The 15,428-nt window shown below is 42.2% G+C and overlaps 1 protein-coding gene across 7 annotated transcripts in view; it reads left to right on the forward strand.

Moving 5' to 3' along the window:
* LOC102687746 (neogenin) overlaps window positions 1-15,428 on the forward strand; it is a 198,150-nt gene that overhangs the window by 155,370 nt on the left and 27,352 nt on the right. For all 7 annotated transcript variants that reach the window (XM_015343654.2, XM_015343650.2, XM_015343655.2 and 4 more), the window contains exons 10-14: window positions 2,210-2,358; window positions 5,489-5,627; window positions 6,980-7,029; window positions 8,905-9,049; window positions 12,448-12,558. In XM_015343654.2, the coding sequence (XP_015199140.2) occupies window positions 2,210-2,358; window positions 5,489-5,627; window positions 6,980-7,029; window positions 8,905-9,049; window positions 12,448-12,558 (594 nt within the window). The remainder of the gene's footprint in view (window positions 1-2,209; window positions 2,359-5,488; window positions 5,628-6,979; window positions 7,030-8,904; window positions 9,050-12,447; window positions 12,559-15,428) is intronic.

The following is a 15,428-nucleotide window of genomic DNA, read 5'->3' on the forward strand; positions in this document are numbered from 1 at the left end:
CACTCTTCTGAGACTGTCTCTGCTGTCTGAGCCCTGCTCCTTCCCAAGAAAGCAGGTGGACTGAGCTCTCAAGCTTACACCAATTTGTATCTTCCTAAACTTCCCATTTTTAGCTTTCAGAATATCCCACCATATTGTTTTAGCTGTTTTGCTTCTGATTGAATTGCTTCACTTCCCAAATATTCCAACCAGAAATTCCTGCTAAAATAAACCTCTAGGCTGAAGACTAATTGCAGGAGGTGTGGTGATACATTGGAACTACACAGGACTTCAGGGATGGATACATATGAATACAGTTTTGGCAAAACCAAAAAATGCTGTTATCTTGTTTTGAAGGTTTGCACATTTGTCTGCACTTGACACCAAAACCTTTAAAGTCAAATTGGCAAAATAAAATCAAGAGGACAAGAAAAGGTCTGCTTTTTATGTTCATATTTTTCAATCACCAAGGGCAAAAAGCTCAGATTTCAGCAGCTGTTCTGCACAATTAAAACAAAAAAAGAAAGATGCACAGTCTCATAAAAATAAAATACAGATTGCAGCCAAAGCAAAAGCAAAGACCAGTAGCAAGACTTCCAACACCATGAAAGCAGATAATTTGCATAACTGTTCTGCTGTGGGATAAAAGACATTGTGGTAATATCCCTGGTGCTGATGTGAAAGTGGTTTCCACCAGAACGAACATGTCTTGCGCAGATTGAAAGTTCGTCAAATTAATAATACTTTCATTTGTTGGGCTGTGCAGAAAGAGACCTTAAAAATTCAGTAGTGAAATACTCAGAAATCTGCTTAAACGTGCTGAAAAGAGTTGTACTGTGAGAATCAAAGCCCCACCTTTCACTAAAGGTGCTGGAACTAACCACACCATACGTGAAACACTCTTCTCTTGACTTTGCTGTTTGTGGTAAAGTGGAACCCACCCCCAGTCTTCGGCACAGTCTGACACTGCAGACATTGTAAGCTGAGACTCGAGCTGTTAATTGAAAGTAATGATTCATGACCCCACAGAGTAAACAACTGTTAGGTACAAAGCACCAGTTTTCAATTCTCCCTGCTCTGTTAACCAGGTCTAATTAAAAAAAATTACAGTGCATATATTCGTCTTCAAATCAAGCAGAAACAGCCAGCTTTAAGCAGCTTGCTGTAGTGCTCTGTTCAGCCTGGTGACAGTCTTCACAGTGCTCTGGGTGACTGAGCTGGATCCAGGTTCATTGCTCCAGCAGGGAGAATCAATATCTCAGGTGTGCTCCAGATCTCTCTAATGCACACTTGATGCATTTCTACATTAGGTGTTGTGTGATGCACTTAAGAAGACTTAATGCCTAAAAAGTCATACATGATCCTTTTTCTCGTTTCACTGCTTTCGTGTGCCAAGAATGTTTAAAAAGACAGTCGTTTACTTTGAAAAAAGTCATGACACCTCCCAATGTGGATTGTTGTGTGGTGATGTTGCAATCTGTTCATTTTTTTTGAAAAATGATCCAAATAATCTGAGTGGTAAGAAATCAATCAACAGATGAGGAAATTGGCTTATGCAACATTAGTTTCCAGATGGATACAAAGATTGATACGTGCCGTATTGAAGATTTCTTCCATATAGTGATGATTTTAAGAATTCAGTCAGCTGTTGGCTTTGCAGCCGACGATGGAAAGCAGGTTTTTGTCGCATTGCTGTTTCAAGTGCTGTACGTGATCTACAGACGACTCAAGAAAAACATTTCCAGTGTTCGCCTCAAGCGCAGCATGCAGGTCTTTAAAATTTAATGTACAGCGTAAGGAATTAATTTTCTTTTATTTTTTGAGTTTTCAAAGGTGCTATAGGTTAGTGTAGTTTGGAATTAAGTCCATTACAAGTGGTAATGCTGCAGCAGAAGAAGAGGAAAATGGAATATGGATTGAGCAGCGAGGTCACCAACTTTCTGGAATGTTTTGCTGACCCTGATGACAACATTACTGGCATCGTATAGTCCAGGCCACTTGAGCCTGTTTGTTGTCAGGAGAGTGCGTAAAGATGATTTTGGGGGTAGAAAGCAGTAGATGAGGTATTCGGTTTTCAGCTACTTTGTCAAAAGTTGCTTTGTTTTTTATGGAAGCAGCATTACGAGATGGCACTAGTCGACTCATCAAGGTTTCCCGAAAACATCATGCGAGTGGCTGCTGTCCTGGTGGCTTGGCGTGAACGACCCAAGCGGGTTTCCTTGTCTTCCAGTGCAAGTGCCCGGCCCGGCCCCTAACCTCCAGGCCATCGCCACCTCGCCCACGTCCATCGCCGTCAGCTGGGAGGTGCCTCTCACGGGCAACGGCGAGATCCAGGCCTACAAGCTCTACTACATGGAGAAGGGCACCGACAGCGAGCAGGTGAGGCTGTGCTGCCCTGGAGGAGCGCTGCAGATATACGGGCTGACCTCAGTCCCCAGCCTTCCCGCTGTTGTTAGTAATCTTCACAAGAGCCACAGTGGTAGGTGCTGCATTTGTAGATAACTAAATCTGGCTGTTGACAAAGGAGGGAAATGTTGTAATGGGAGTAAAACTGTTACTGTCAAGATGCAATTCTCAGACTGTTGAGTTTCTAGGAGCAACCAATGCAACAGACCTACTTTTTCTGTTGAGTTCAAATGCATTTTTAAAAAGCCTAAGCATTTGGGAATGTTTAGACTTAGAAAACACTTTTGACTATTAAAAAATAATTATAAAAATGGAGTCTTGGGTGACATCTGATGAACTCTGAAGTAGTAGTGCACACACAAAGTCAGTTATCTTTCAATCAAACGCACCTATCTGCACAGCTCTGCCATCTTTGGGTGGGGGGGTGTTATCTGACATCACACAGCTGTTGCAGCAATGAGCCACACAGCTTTTCCGCAGTCCAGTTTGGCTTGAAATCTGCTGCAAGAGGCCAGCTGTGCGGGGAAACCAGCAGGGTGACTCAGAGGTCAAGAGTGGCCTTGCCATTAAATTATTTATTACACCATTATTGATTTTGTTCTGCATCTGTACAGTCCTAACATCCTAAGCAGTTCAGTCGCCCTCAGCAGAGAAAAAATAAGTTAATGGTGCTTGAGTCTTGTTCTTTACATCTCAGCTGTGCAGTACAGTTCTGGAGAATGAGAACAGAACCAGGAATTGCATTCGGTCTAGATTGTGAGATTAGACCGATAATGGTATTATTAGCAAGTGTTTAATATATGAAAATGTTACTCGCACTGCTGACTCGTGAAGCGCTGATCCAAGTTGTCAAGCACTGTTTTAAAATATTACCGTACCTTCCTAGAACTCTCCTGCTTGTGTTGGCAGTATTAAAAGGAAAAGCCCAAGTACTGTACAGAGCTTCTGTCCATAAGCATGCAAAGGTTTTGCTTTTGATCTTTTTTTTTTCAATCAAACGCACCTATCTGCACAGCTCTGCCATCTTAGCAGCCAGCAGCCATATCACCCTGCAACTCACAACTGGCAGCCCACTGAAGCTCAGCAGGTGTGAGCCTGGTCAGTACCTGGATGGGAGACCTCCTGGGAAAAACTAAGGTTGCTGCTGGAAGAGGTGTTAGTGGGGCCAGCAGGGGGTGCTCACCCTGCTGCCCATGTGGGTCCTAATGCCCCAGTATAGTGACGGGGACACTGTACTGTAAACAGGCGCTGTCCTTCGGATGAGATGTAAAAATCGAGGTCCTGACTCTCTGTGGTCTTTCTCAAAAAGAGTAGGGGTGTAACCCCGGCGTCCTGGCCAAATTTCCCATTGGCCCTTACCAATCATGGCCTCCTAGTAATCCCCCTCTTTGAACTGACTTCATAACTCTGCTGTCCTCCCCACTGATCGCTGATGTATGATGAGTGTTCTGGCGCACTATGGCTGCCATCGCATCATCCAGTTGGGGCTGCACACTGGGGGTGGTGGAGGGGATCCCCATTACCTGTAAAGAGCTTTGAGTGGAGTGTCCAGAAAAGCGCTATATAAGTGTAAGCAATTATTATTATTATTATTATTATTATTATTATTATTATTATTATTATTATTATTATTGATTGAGAGCTTTAGGACTGGCATCCCTGCTTCGTAGTGTCTAACCAGAAAGAGATGGAACGAAGATGACAGGGTTCTCTGGAATTTTCTCTCATGGTGGCATCCGGCTTTACATTTCCTAAAAATGGCGTTATGTTTCATGTAACACCCAGCAAAATAGGTATTTTTTTCCCCAAGCGGCAGCCATTCCCTCCTCCCCTCCCTCACGGTGATTGATCATCATCGTCTGCTTTGACAAGGGTGGTCAAGCAGAACTCCATCAGACAGTGGCCAGTCCAGACGCATTTCTCAGACCCTCTGGAGAACGACTGGCCCGTTCATGACATTACCCACCGCCCTCAGCCTCTAATGTGCATTGAGCCTCTCAGCCCTCAGTTAGAGAGGAGGTTTCTTCTGAGTTAAAAACCTTTTAATATGATAATAGATGAAATGTCATGGATAATTCAAGTAATGATGTCTCCGGTCCCAGGAGGGCAGAACAAAAGGGGGAAATAAGATAGAGCTAATGTGAGTAATTGACTGTGTTTGCACAGGTGGATGTGCAGGGATGTAGTATTCACAATGCTGCTTTTATGGGAGGGTGGGAACTGCTAATATATTATGTATTTAAAGAAAAGTATTTAGAATAAATTAATAGACCCAGGGGATGTGGTAGGGAACAAGCAATAATGGTGTTGGTGAACAAGCCTTGCTCACAGGGAATTGAACCTGATCAGGCAATTAATTAGAATTTTCGTGCTGCGTGTTTGTAAACACTCCACTCTGTTTGCAGAGTCTACTGTTTAACTGGCAGAGGCTTGATTGTGGTCCTTCAGTATTTCAAGAGTTGCTGCCTGCTGCATTTTCCCTTAATTCAATTGGTGTAGCAGCTTCTCACTTCTCCTCCTGCTCTGCTGTATTATTATCGATATAATGTTGTTAAATTATTGTTGTGGGGCTGCTTGGGCAGAATTGGAGCAATACAACACTCAACTGGGGGTCACGCCACCTCTAGGTATTAGGGGAGCTGAGGTGAGTGCCTTTCTATGTGGGAAAACCAGCAGAAGCAAACGATTCCAAACTTCTGAGTAAGAAAAAAACTGGCAGAGGTTCCAATCAAACAACTTATTAGTTCAATTAAGTTTTCAATTAAGTAATTAAGCTCGGCTGGAGTGGAAACCAGCAGGTATGTGTATCAGTAAATATAAAAATGTCGATTGTTTCTGGAAGACTGACTGGGCTCTAACACTGCACACATTTGGTACAGCTTTAAAGTGTTAGACTAGCACACCCTGCAGTAATTAAGATAAACCGTACTGTTCTTAAAACAGGGAATAAAAACTCACATGCAGCTTCAAAGCATCCAGTATTTTTTGGCACACACTATGGCACAAAACCTTTATCAAATTGTGCAAGATTTGAATGCATTTAGCAAAAGCGCTCTGGATTGTAACAATAATGGATTGTTCCTCCATTTCTTCTCTGTTTCAGGACATAGACGTCGGGGGTCTCTCCTACACCATGAATGGCCTGAAGAAGTACACCAAGTACAACTTTCGGGTGGTGGCCTATAACAAGCATGGCCCAGGAGTGTCCACTGCAGATGTCGAGGCCCAGACCTTATCTGATGGTGAGGGGTCTGATTCCAGGCTGAAAAATCAAGCTGCGTCTGGAAAATGCCACCGCAGTAATCTGTTGTTACTGTGCATAGCATTCTGGGGGGGGTGTAGAACATAGATGTTAGTGCAATGCATAGTATGTACATATATCAGTTATGTCCCGGTATATTAACCAAAGGCAGAGGCCGAGCTCATTCCTCTTCAGTCTTTAGGGAGGAGGTTGTTTAAGTATCTTGCAGTGGTACTGGAAAGAAGAGGCAGTCACAGGCTGAAAACGAACAGGTGGAATGGTTTCATGAGTGGCAATAAAAAAAGGTTTCTGAAATAAATTGTTGCCTCTTCTGACAGACCTCACACTACATTCACAGAAACAACACAGAAGATGGATCATTGTCACTCGTATGTCTGCCGGTTTGATTGAGAGTCCCAGCCTGATCTTCATAATAAATAGCACTTACTTCGCTCTAAGCGTGCTGTACACTCCCTGGTATCTTCACAATCTCTCCATTCATTTGTGTCAAGTGGTAAGATGGCTTTACCCACCAGGATGATGGAGTGACAGTTTTAGGTCCAGAGGCTGCCGGCATGTCTCGGAGATAGTGTCTTGTGGCAGACATGAACGTATCAGAGGCGGTGGGATGCTAATCAAACACTTCTGCATTTTAAATCACTTGTCTCTATCAGTTGTACTTTAAAATGCACTTAACATGAAAATGAGCTTAATCTTTATAAATGATCCCATGCAATTAGACAAGCTGTCTAGTTTGAATTGCAATGTCTTTAGCAACATTAACTTCAGAACCTCCTTTCATTTAAGAATAAGAGCTCACCTCGGAGCTGTCAGAGTGATGTAGCTGTTTGTTTTAAGACGGTGCTTCAGGGTATGTCATATTTCTTCCGTCATACAAGGTATCGATTTGCACTTGGTTTTTGACAGGAAATTGATTTGCACCTGTGAATCTCTTTTTGCATTTTTGGCTTTTAATAATAACTCTTTATTTCGTATTGCTGTATTTGTTTATTTTGTAATTATTAGCAACTTCAATGAAAAGGTGATCAATAAAACCCTTCTACATGTTGAAGTTGCAGTGCATCACTCAATAGACCGCAAGCTCACAAAAAGTCTGTCTTTATACATGCTTTATATGCTTTAATTCAGCTGACAAAATGGCACACATGAGACATTGACTGTGAGACATTCACGCTCTTGCTAAAGAAGTAGTACCTCCTTTCAAGTTTGCTGTCACATACTATCTTAGGCTTGACTACAGAGAACAGCATTATTTTCAGCTAAAACTTGTCTTCAGTGTTAGAATTCTTTTGACTGATCTTTTCTTTTTATGTTTGCTTTTTAAATGCTCAGTCCCAAGTGCTCCTCCACAGAACTTTTCACTGGAAGTGCGCAACTCCAAGGTAAGAGACTCTATTTTAAAGGTACTTGGTAATTAATTCTGGGCCAGAGGATTATTTGCTTGCCTGTCTTAACTGCTCAGCTATTACTTGGCTAGACAGAGGGCCTATTCCCTCTTTTGAGTTACTGTCTTCTGTTTTTTGAAGAGAAGAGGAGTATTCTACCTTCTCAATAAATATTGTTTGTTGAGGTTTTACTTTGACCACTGTATTCTCTCCTCCCAAAGTCCATACAGTGACTGGAAAAATTAAAATGGAAAATAACTATGATGGCTCAAATAGCAGACTGGTAATTGCCTACTTTACTTATTAATGAATTATTGTTTTTTCCAAACAGAAAACTATATTTAGCACACAGGAGTATTTACAACCTCAAATACATTAAAGATTAGGTCATAATGCAGGACATAAAAGTACTTTTTACACAGTTCTGGAAGGTTCTACCTTGTAGCTCAGATTATTTCATTCCTTCCTGGGCAAAGTTTTAACATGCTCTTTCCCACTGTTGTACCTTTTAAAGCAGAAACCATAAAAATGCCTTTGACGGTGATGTTTGTCTCCGCCAGGCACATTGACTCGTCTTTCTTAAGTTCACTTCTTTGTTATTACAACTCATTTCTTTTTGCTGCCTTGTGATTTACAAACGCACAGCACGGGGGAGGGGGGAGGATAAAGCTGGTTAATCCAGAGTGGGGGAAATAAATGGAAATAAACTAATTGATCACGCTTACTGAAGATTTAATTTTGTGCTGTTCCCCTGACTCAGACCGAGAGTCTGTTGGCACCATTAATTAACTCCTCTACCACACTGTGAGCAGCTCCCCCTGTAAGCTAGTGTGCCTCCAGCAAGAAAACGACTTCAGTTTTTCCTAGTGTCCTGCAGTGCGAGCCTGCTTGAATCAGGGTAACTCCAGGAGCATTATTTATTATTCATTTATTTATTAATGCAGAGCTTTATAGGTCTCCGAATGCTCTTTGCAGCAAGGAACCTATAAATACGTATATACTTTATGTAGACGGATGCACGGCACTTTCAGAGTCACTTGTGGAGTAAAACAGTGTAAAAAGGCGGTTTGTCACATTCCACCGTGATAATGTGTCGTTAGTTTTGCTGCTCTCTATTTCCACGCCGTCTGCTGAGGCCTGAGGTTTTCATCCGTGGCTTGTATTTCTTGCTCCCTGGCGATCATGCACAGAATCCCTTGCAAGGAAACCTTGTATCAGAACAACGATTAGTAAGAACCAGGAGTTTTAGATCTTTTGTTGAATTGGGGAAAAAAGAGCTCCGCCTAGTGAGTTGATAAGCTGTTGGCATGAATTACGGCCTGCAGTGACGTCTTTTACGTTCTCATTAGGAACTGAACCTTGTAGGACTTCTCTTTCTCATCCCACCCCTTTTTAGTACATTGTCCACTTCCACAGTCATAGCTTGCTGCTGAGCGAGAAGGGCCGGACACCTATTAATGACCTTCAGTATGCCCAGACTAGCTTCCTCAGCAGATGTTTTCTAAGTCTCTGAGCCCAGAGAAGCAAGATGCGCCCTTAACTCTCTCTGCCAGCTCCATTCACTTGCCAACTTTACGGAGTTTTACCAAAACATGGCAGATCCTCTCCAGTTTCCAGTCTCGTAGGGCTCCCTTCTGACAAGACCATTGTGACGTTCCCCATTTGTGCTCTCTACTAAATAGTAACCTCAGAACTCTCACCCGCTGCTCTCACAGACCGCTCTGTGTGTGTGTTCAGAGAGGCAGCGATTCGCTCAGGCTTGCCTCGTCCTTGTCTTCTCCCCGCAGGTCAAGAAGACAAGGTTTAAGAAGGAGGCGCTTCAGAGCTGGAGTGCCAACTGATCGTCTTTTTTGTGTGTCTTCTCTCCCCCAGGGCATTATGGTCCAGTGGCAGCCCCCACCCCCTGGCACCCACAACGGGGAGATCATTGGGTATAAGATCCGGTACCGGAAAGGCGCCCGAAAGAGTGAGATTTCCGAAACGACAGTTGGCGTGCTGCTCTCACAACTTATAGAAGGTGTGTTCTTCATCGCCTGGGTCCCATCCAGGACCGAGCTAACCCACTTCCTCTGTTACCTCAGGGCGTCATTTTGCCACTCCTTGACTTTGAACAACAGAAATAAAGATGCATCTTCCTGTCATTTTCCTTGAAGGCAATCGATACCCATCAGGCCAGGGAAAGACTCCTTGTCCCACATTACTGATAGAAAACACAATATTTTCTACTCGTACGGCGCATACTGATTTGTCTCCCAAAAAGGAACGACAGCAACAGTGAATAGTTATTAATGATAACAGATCTCGTTTACTAATCCATTGTGGAGTGTGTGGCGCACGTTATTTATTGGCTATTTCTCTAGCCATTTAGGCTGTGCAGCAGGATCCATGCAGTACATTCATGCTGTATTGCTTGGGGGCTGTTTGTAAAGGATGATGATGATGTTTTCTGTATATGTGAGCATGCTATTACACAGAGCTGAAAGACCTCATCAGAAGGTTGTTGTTGTTTTTTTCCACTTGCAGGTATATAGAAATAGCTAATGCGTGCTTTGGGAAGCGCTAAAGAATAGCAGTGTATTTGTTTCAATTTGGAATCACAAAGACTTATTATATACCCAGAAAATCTGAAATCTACAGTCACTCACTTCCAGCCCCAACCTATGCAGAGTGAGCAGCTCCAACAAGCTATTCGTTCAGCATATCTGCCCAAGCTGTTCGCCCTCCGACACAGCTAGCCCTCCAGCGCCCGCTGTTTTTAGATAGGCAAGTCGTATGGGTCTCCTTTTCTGCAGGAGCTGACGACACCCTCTCATGCCCACAATGCCCCGGCAGCGCTTGGTTGTATTGATGGTGGTCACAGTGGGCTAGGAGCTGGACGTGGTGATCTCTGCGAGAGTGTCCTCACTGGTTCAGTGGCTTGGGAACCTTCCCAATTCTGCACTAGGCTAGAAAAACATTTTCTGAAATACTGTGGTGTGCTAAACCACGTGGTAATAGTCAGATTATTACTAGAAGGGTCCTTGAAATGCCCAATTTTTCCATTTTACAAATAGTCTGTAGTTGTAATTATTAGTGTTAAGTGCCGGATTTGCGAGATTTGGCTGTCTCTTGTAAGATGTAGGGAATTTAAGTCACAGCTCCCGTCTGTTGGTCCTTTGATCTTTTTTTATTTCCAAGTTACTTTTACTTTTTTCTTTCTTCAACAAGTTTCTTGATAGTAAAGAGAAATGTTGCTGCATTAGCTTGGAAACATTAAATTTTAAATGCTAGCTCAGCAAATTTTTACGTTTCTTACAGTCTGATACCACACAGCGCGGCATCAAAGAGAATACGCACTTAAAAGTTGATTCCGATTATATTTGGGGAGAAAAGGAAGAGATGTTTTCTTAGTTCAAAGGCATTTAACCAGAATATGAGCCCTAGAGGAAGATTGTCTTGTATTTTCTCAGCGGTGGCCTTAGGGACAGCTGAAGGGCCATGACAGCATTTGCATTTAACATTCAAACAGCAGCAAATCAGAGATTTATTAATATTTTAAAGCCATTACCATAGATATGTTGTATTTAAAGACAGCAGGCTTTCTCATAAGTTTGAATTTAAAAAGCGCACTGTGGGCAGAATCTCAAGTTTACAGACGTTTGAGATGTTAGTCAAGATTCCAGTAACATCCATGTTGCCTTTAGTTCTGTGTTGAGCACAACAGTACATACTAGCCAGCGCTGGAATAAAATACAGACAGGTCCATGCACAGTAGCTAATGATTTCTGATGATATGCATTACATCAGTTTGCTTTGAATTTGTCAGACGTATGTTGAAGTTCTGTTAGTTAGTGGAGGTTCTCTCCTTTGAAGGAATCTTTATTTATTTTCAATTGTTGGTTCAGGAATGCCAGTTTCTATCATTTGTTCCAAGCACAAGTGGTCCCCTATTGTAGAGCCGTAGTCAGAAGGACGAGTTGGTGTGAAGGACAGTATGAGCTTTCAGGCAGTGGAAATCAGAATGCTGGGCATCCAGTAGTTTTTGTCCTCTGTGATAGGCCTCATCTCACTCCCATTTTTTAGAAAAGGTTGTTCTGTCTTTCACAAGTTTAACACAGAGCCTTTTCTTCACAACAAGTGTTTTTTAATGATTTCAAGCCAAAAATAATGGTAAATTTAAAAGGTTCAAAAATAACAAAAAGTAAAAGGTTTGGCAAATGTTCAGAAAGCTTTAACAGGGTGTTGAAAACAAAATAAGAACTAGGCACAGGTAGGTTTGTTGTTTAGTTGCTGGTCTAGTATTTTCCGGAAGATGCAGTAAACAATTCCTTGAATGGCATTTAGTGTTAGCTTATTGTCTTTAGTTAAAGTCCCCGAATAGCAGGAAACTACTGAGGCAACAAGTAGGGTAAAGAGGGCAAAGTCGCTTTTAGCATTATTTAGATATTTAGTTTCCGGTCCTCTGCAGGGGAAGTTATTTATTCCTTGAGAGAAAAGTGAAGGAAATCTTTTCAGAGTGAGGAAGGAAAAAAACCTGTGAATGGGAGATTCTCGGAGCTCATACACTCTTTTGAATCCGGGAAACAAATTATCATAATAATATTATCAGTAGACTTGTCTTCCTTCCCATTCTTTGTGATCCCTCCATCCATCCCAGAAGAGCTGCAGTTCTTCTTGCATTACCAGTGGGAGTCTAGCTCTTAGCTCTGAGACAGTTGTTCAGAAAAAGACTCAGAGCAGCACAGCAAGCTCCTGCCTCCTGCCTTAACCTCTCTTTTGTAACACTTATTCACTTCAACAACAGCCTGGGGGTGTAAGCTGCTTAGCTCAAAAAGAATAATTACATTTATTAATATCACATTTTAAATGCATTTTCAAAGAAGGGCAAAGAAAACATGCTAAGTGGGGAATTGTGCTGAAAGATGTGAAGTTTCCGCCTCATTTGTGAACAGGCTGTGTGTAGTAGGACCTTATTTACTGGAATATCATTGCTGATAATTAGCTGAATGCTGGAAAATGTCGAGGGAGTGTGCAGTATGTTTATGCATCATGTTTTAACTGCACAGCGCTTAACCTGTGGCTTGTGTGACAGTTGTTTCCTTTTTCCTTCCAAACCTCCTGGCAGCTGGATTTCATCTGCAGCTAAATGTCAGCCGGAACAGAAACAAGTATAAACACCTTGATATCAAGGGGCTGGAATCAAGGAAATAATTAAGTGGCAAGTGCAGAAGACAGTTGGTGTGATCTAATGCCGACTGACTAGTTGCTTTGATTTCCTGATTGTGGTTCCTTTAGAAAATGAAAGGCATTGCTCTGCTTTATTTTCCTTTCCCGTTGAGTCCATTCACTGAACTGTTGTGTAAACGGGACACTTCTGTAGCTGTCACCCACCGCTCTGCTTCAGGCCCTGTGAACTTTGCTTGAATGTCTTTACAGGCCTGGAGCGAGGAACGGAGTACACGTTCCGCGTGGCAGCCATGACGGGGAACGGCACCGGCCCCCCCACTGAGTGGGCCACGGCGGAGACCTTTGAGAGCGATCTGGATGGTAAGATGGAGCAGTGGTTAGGGTTCTGGACTGGGAACCGGAAGGTTGTAGGTTCGAATCCCACGTGAGACGCTACCCATGAGTGAGATGACTTCACCCGAGTTGTTCCAGTCAAATTCCCAGCTGTTTGAATGGGTGCCTTTTAAGAGACTTTGACTATAAAGCGTCAGCCAAATAGCAATAATAATAATTCCTTACACTTATACCACCACCACCAGTCTGCAGCCCCACCTGGATAATGTGACGGCAGCCATAAAGGCCCATGCGAAATTTGGCCAGGACACTGGGGTTAACCATCCGTACTCGAAAATTTAACACCCCTTTTGAGAAATGCCCTGTGATTTTTAATGACAGCGATTTTTTTTAGCTATTTAGCTAGCTCTCGGACATAAGTAGTACAAGAAAAAAAAACAACAACAACAGCAATACAATTGTATAACAAAAGAAAGACAGAGACAACAGGCAGTGTGTAAAAACAACAACAGGCAGTGTGCAAAAAAACAACAACAGACAATGTGCAAAAAACAACAACAGGCAGTGTGCAAAAAAACAACAACAGACAATGTGCAAAAAACAACAACAGGCAGTGTGCAAAACAACAAAAAGGTAACAGGTTATGTGCAAAAACATGCATCAACAGAATAAAATAAAGGGATAGAAATTATGGGGAGTGAGCTTTTGACATGTATGGTAGAGGTAGCTTTTCAATGTGTTTTTGGGTTTTTGGTAAGAAAGAAAGGAAGAAGGCACTGTGAGGTTCAGATCATAGGTGAGAGGTGAGGTGAGAGTGAGGGAGGCTGGGAGTTTAACAGTTTGATAGTGCAGGGGTAAAAACTGTCTCTGAGTCTGGTAGTCTGGGCCCGAATGCTCCGGTACCGTTTTCCAGATGGTAGCAGATCATAAAGTCTGTAGCTGGGGTGTGTGGGGTCTTTGATGATGCTTAGAGCTTTCCTCAAGCACCGTCTGTCATAAATGTCCTGGATAGATGGGAGGGCCACCCCAGTGATGGACTGGGCAGTTTTCACCACCCGCTGTAGGGCTTTGCGTTCAGCAGCACTGCAGTTGCCACACCACACTGTGATGCAGCTGTGATCACCACCTGTGCTGGCTCAGGCTACCAGTTTGTGTTTACATCAGCGAAGAAGAGATGAGGACTAAAACTTTTCAGTGTTCCAGTTACTAACAGGGAAACTTGAGTCGAGTCTTAGCTGCTTCAGAACTGAACTGAAGGCACAGCTGGTGGAAGTTTCCACTCCTCCACTCTTTTGCGACTTAAAAGAAAAGCACAGCAAAATCTCTCAAGCTCAGCAACACCATGGGGTGCAGTTGTTGCTGTTTTGATGTCACAAATAGCAAAATGCTTTTCTACAAAATCAGAGATATCTGTTTTAAAAAACACTCCTAACCAAGCACCACACAAAGAAATAAGCCCTACTTTTTTGTGGTGTCTCTCATCATTTTGATTATCATTAAATCGCCATAAGCTTCGGTCAAAACTATGGTGTCCAAAGAAGTAAAAATCAGCAAAATATCTGCTCTTGTTCAGGAAATTCAACTAGCCTGTTTTTCCATGAATAAAATTTGGAAGTTTTTGTCTCCCAGATGGTATAGTCTCATTGATTACAGCCTCACTTTGTGTCCTGGGTTCAGTTCCAGACTGGGATGCCTTCCGTGTGGAGTTTGCATGTCCTTCCTCAATCTCACCAAACTCCACCCACCTTAAAGAGATTCACTGGCTGGGTTAATCGGCATCTCTGAATTGCCCCTGTGTGCCCTGCATGTGGCAAGCGAGTGTCATCTTGTCCAGGGTGGTGTTCAGCCCAGGAATAGGCTGCTTTCTGATGACAGATGGCATTCTTTGTCCAACAAGGCAGAGCGCTGTGTATCTTTGTTTTCAATCCACACATCAAAGCCCAACCTTTTCTGATTTATCTTCACATTTAATTAAAATTTTTCAAAGCAGCCTTTCTCTTTGGCTCCCAGGAAAATAAACTTTGTTATAAATAAGGAAATTCAATTACACAGCAGCAGATTAGGATATACATGTATCTGGTTAATAACTTTCAATATGTATCTTGCATCCTTAATGGAACTGAAGCCTGAGCATATTATATAAATTCTTTAATAATTATAGTTAGTGAGAGGCATTTAATTATTTTAGACAGAGAGTATCAGGATAGAATATGCACTGGTTTGGTTGGAGTGGGGAAATTTCTTACAAGTGTTAATGTACCAGTTCATCTTTTATTAATATTTATATCACTGCTGTACATGTGCTGTCTCTGCAATAATAGAGGGGAAAGGTGAATGTTTTTTAATTCTGAGTTAACGACAATTGTCCTTTAAATTCCTTATGTCACCAGTTTCATTTTCAACCAATAAACTCGTTTTTAGGTCAGAATAAGCCTCAAACCACCTGTAGTGTAATTCAGATCCCATTAAGGTCCCTTAAACAGAACTTAGGTTTGTCCCAACAGAATGAATAATTTAAGGGAGTAAAACAGGGTTGAATTGTGTTTATTGCCTCTGAAATCAAAATGATGATTTCTGATACATGGATGGATTTATAATGCATATTTTGTTAACCACACAACATTAACCACGCAGAGCCTTAGTTCTCTTCTTCTGCTTATTCTTTTTCAGTTTCAAATGATGAAATCCTGAACTTTTTGCAAGCTAGTCACAGAAAGGTTTCTCTCCAAAGACTAAGATCATCCATCTTGTCACTCATGGGAGATTTCTTATTAAATGTTTCTGATTTGAAAAAAAGAATGCGCCCAATGGTGATGCAGAATGAGTTTTGCTGCGTTTTCAGCTAAAATTGTCTTCTATTTCTATTTCATGGCTTTTCTCCTTTCCTGCGTAGTTCA

The sequence above is a fragment of the Lepisosteus oculatus genome, chromosome 5 (genome assembly GCF_040954835.1).
Source record: "Lepisosteus oculatus isolate fLepOcu1 chromosome 5, fLepOcu1.hap2, whole genome shotgun sequence".
NCBI classification, from domain to species: domain Eukaryota; kingdom Metazoa; phylum Chordata; class Actinopteri; order Semionotiformes; family Lepisosteidae; genus Lepisosteus; species Lepisosteus oculatus.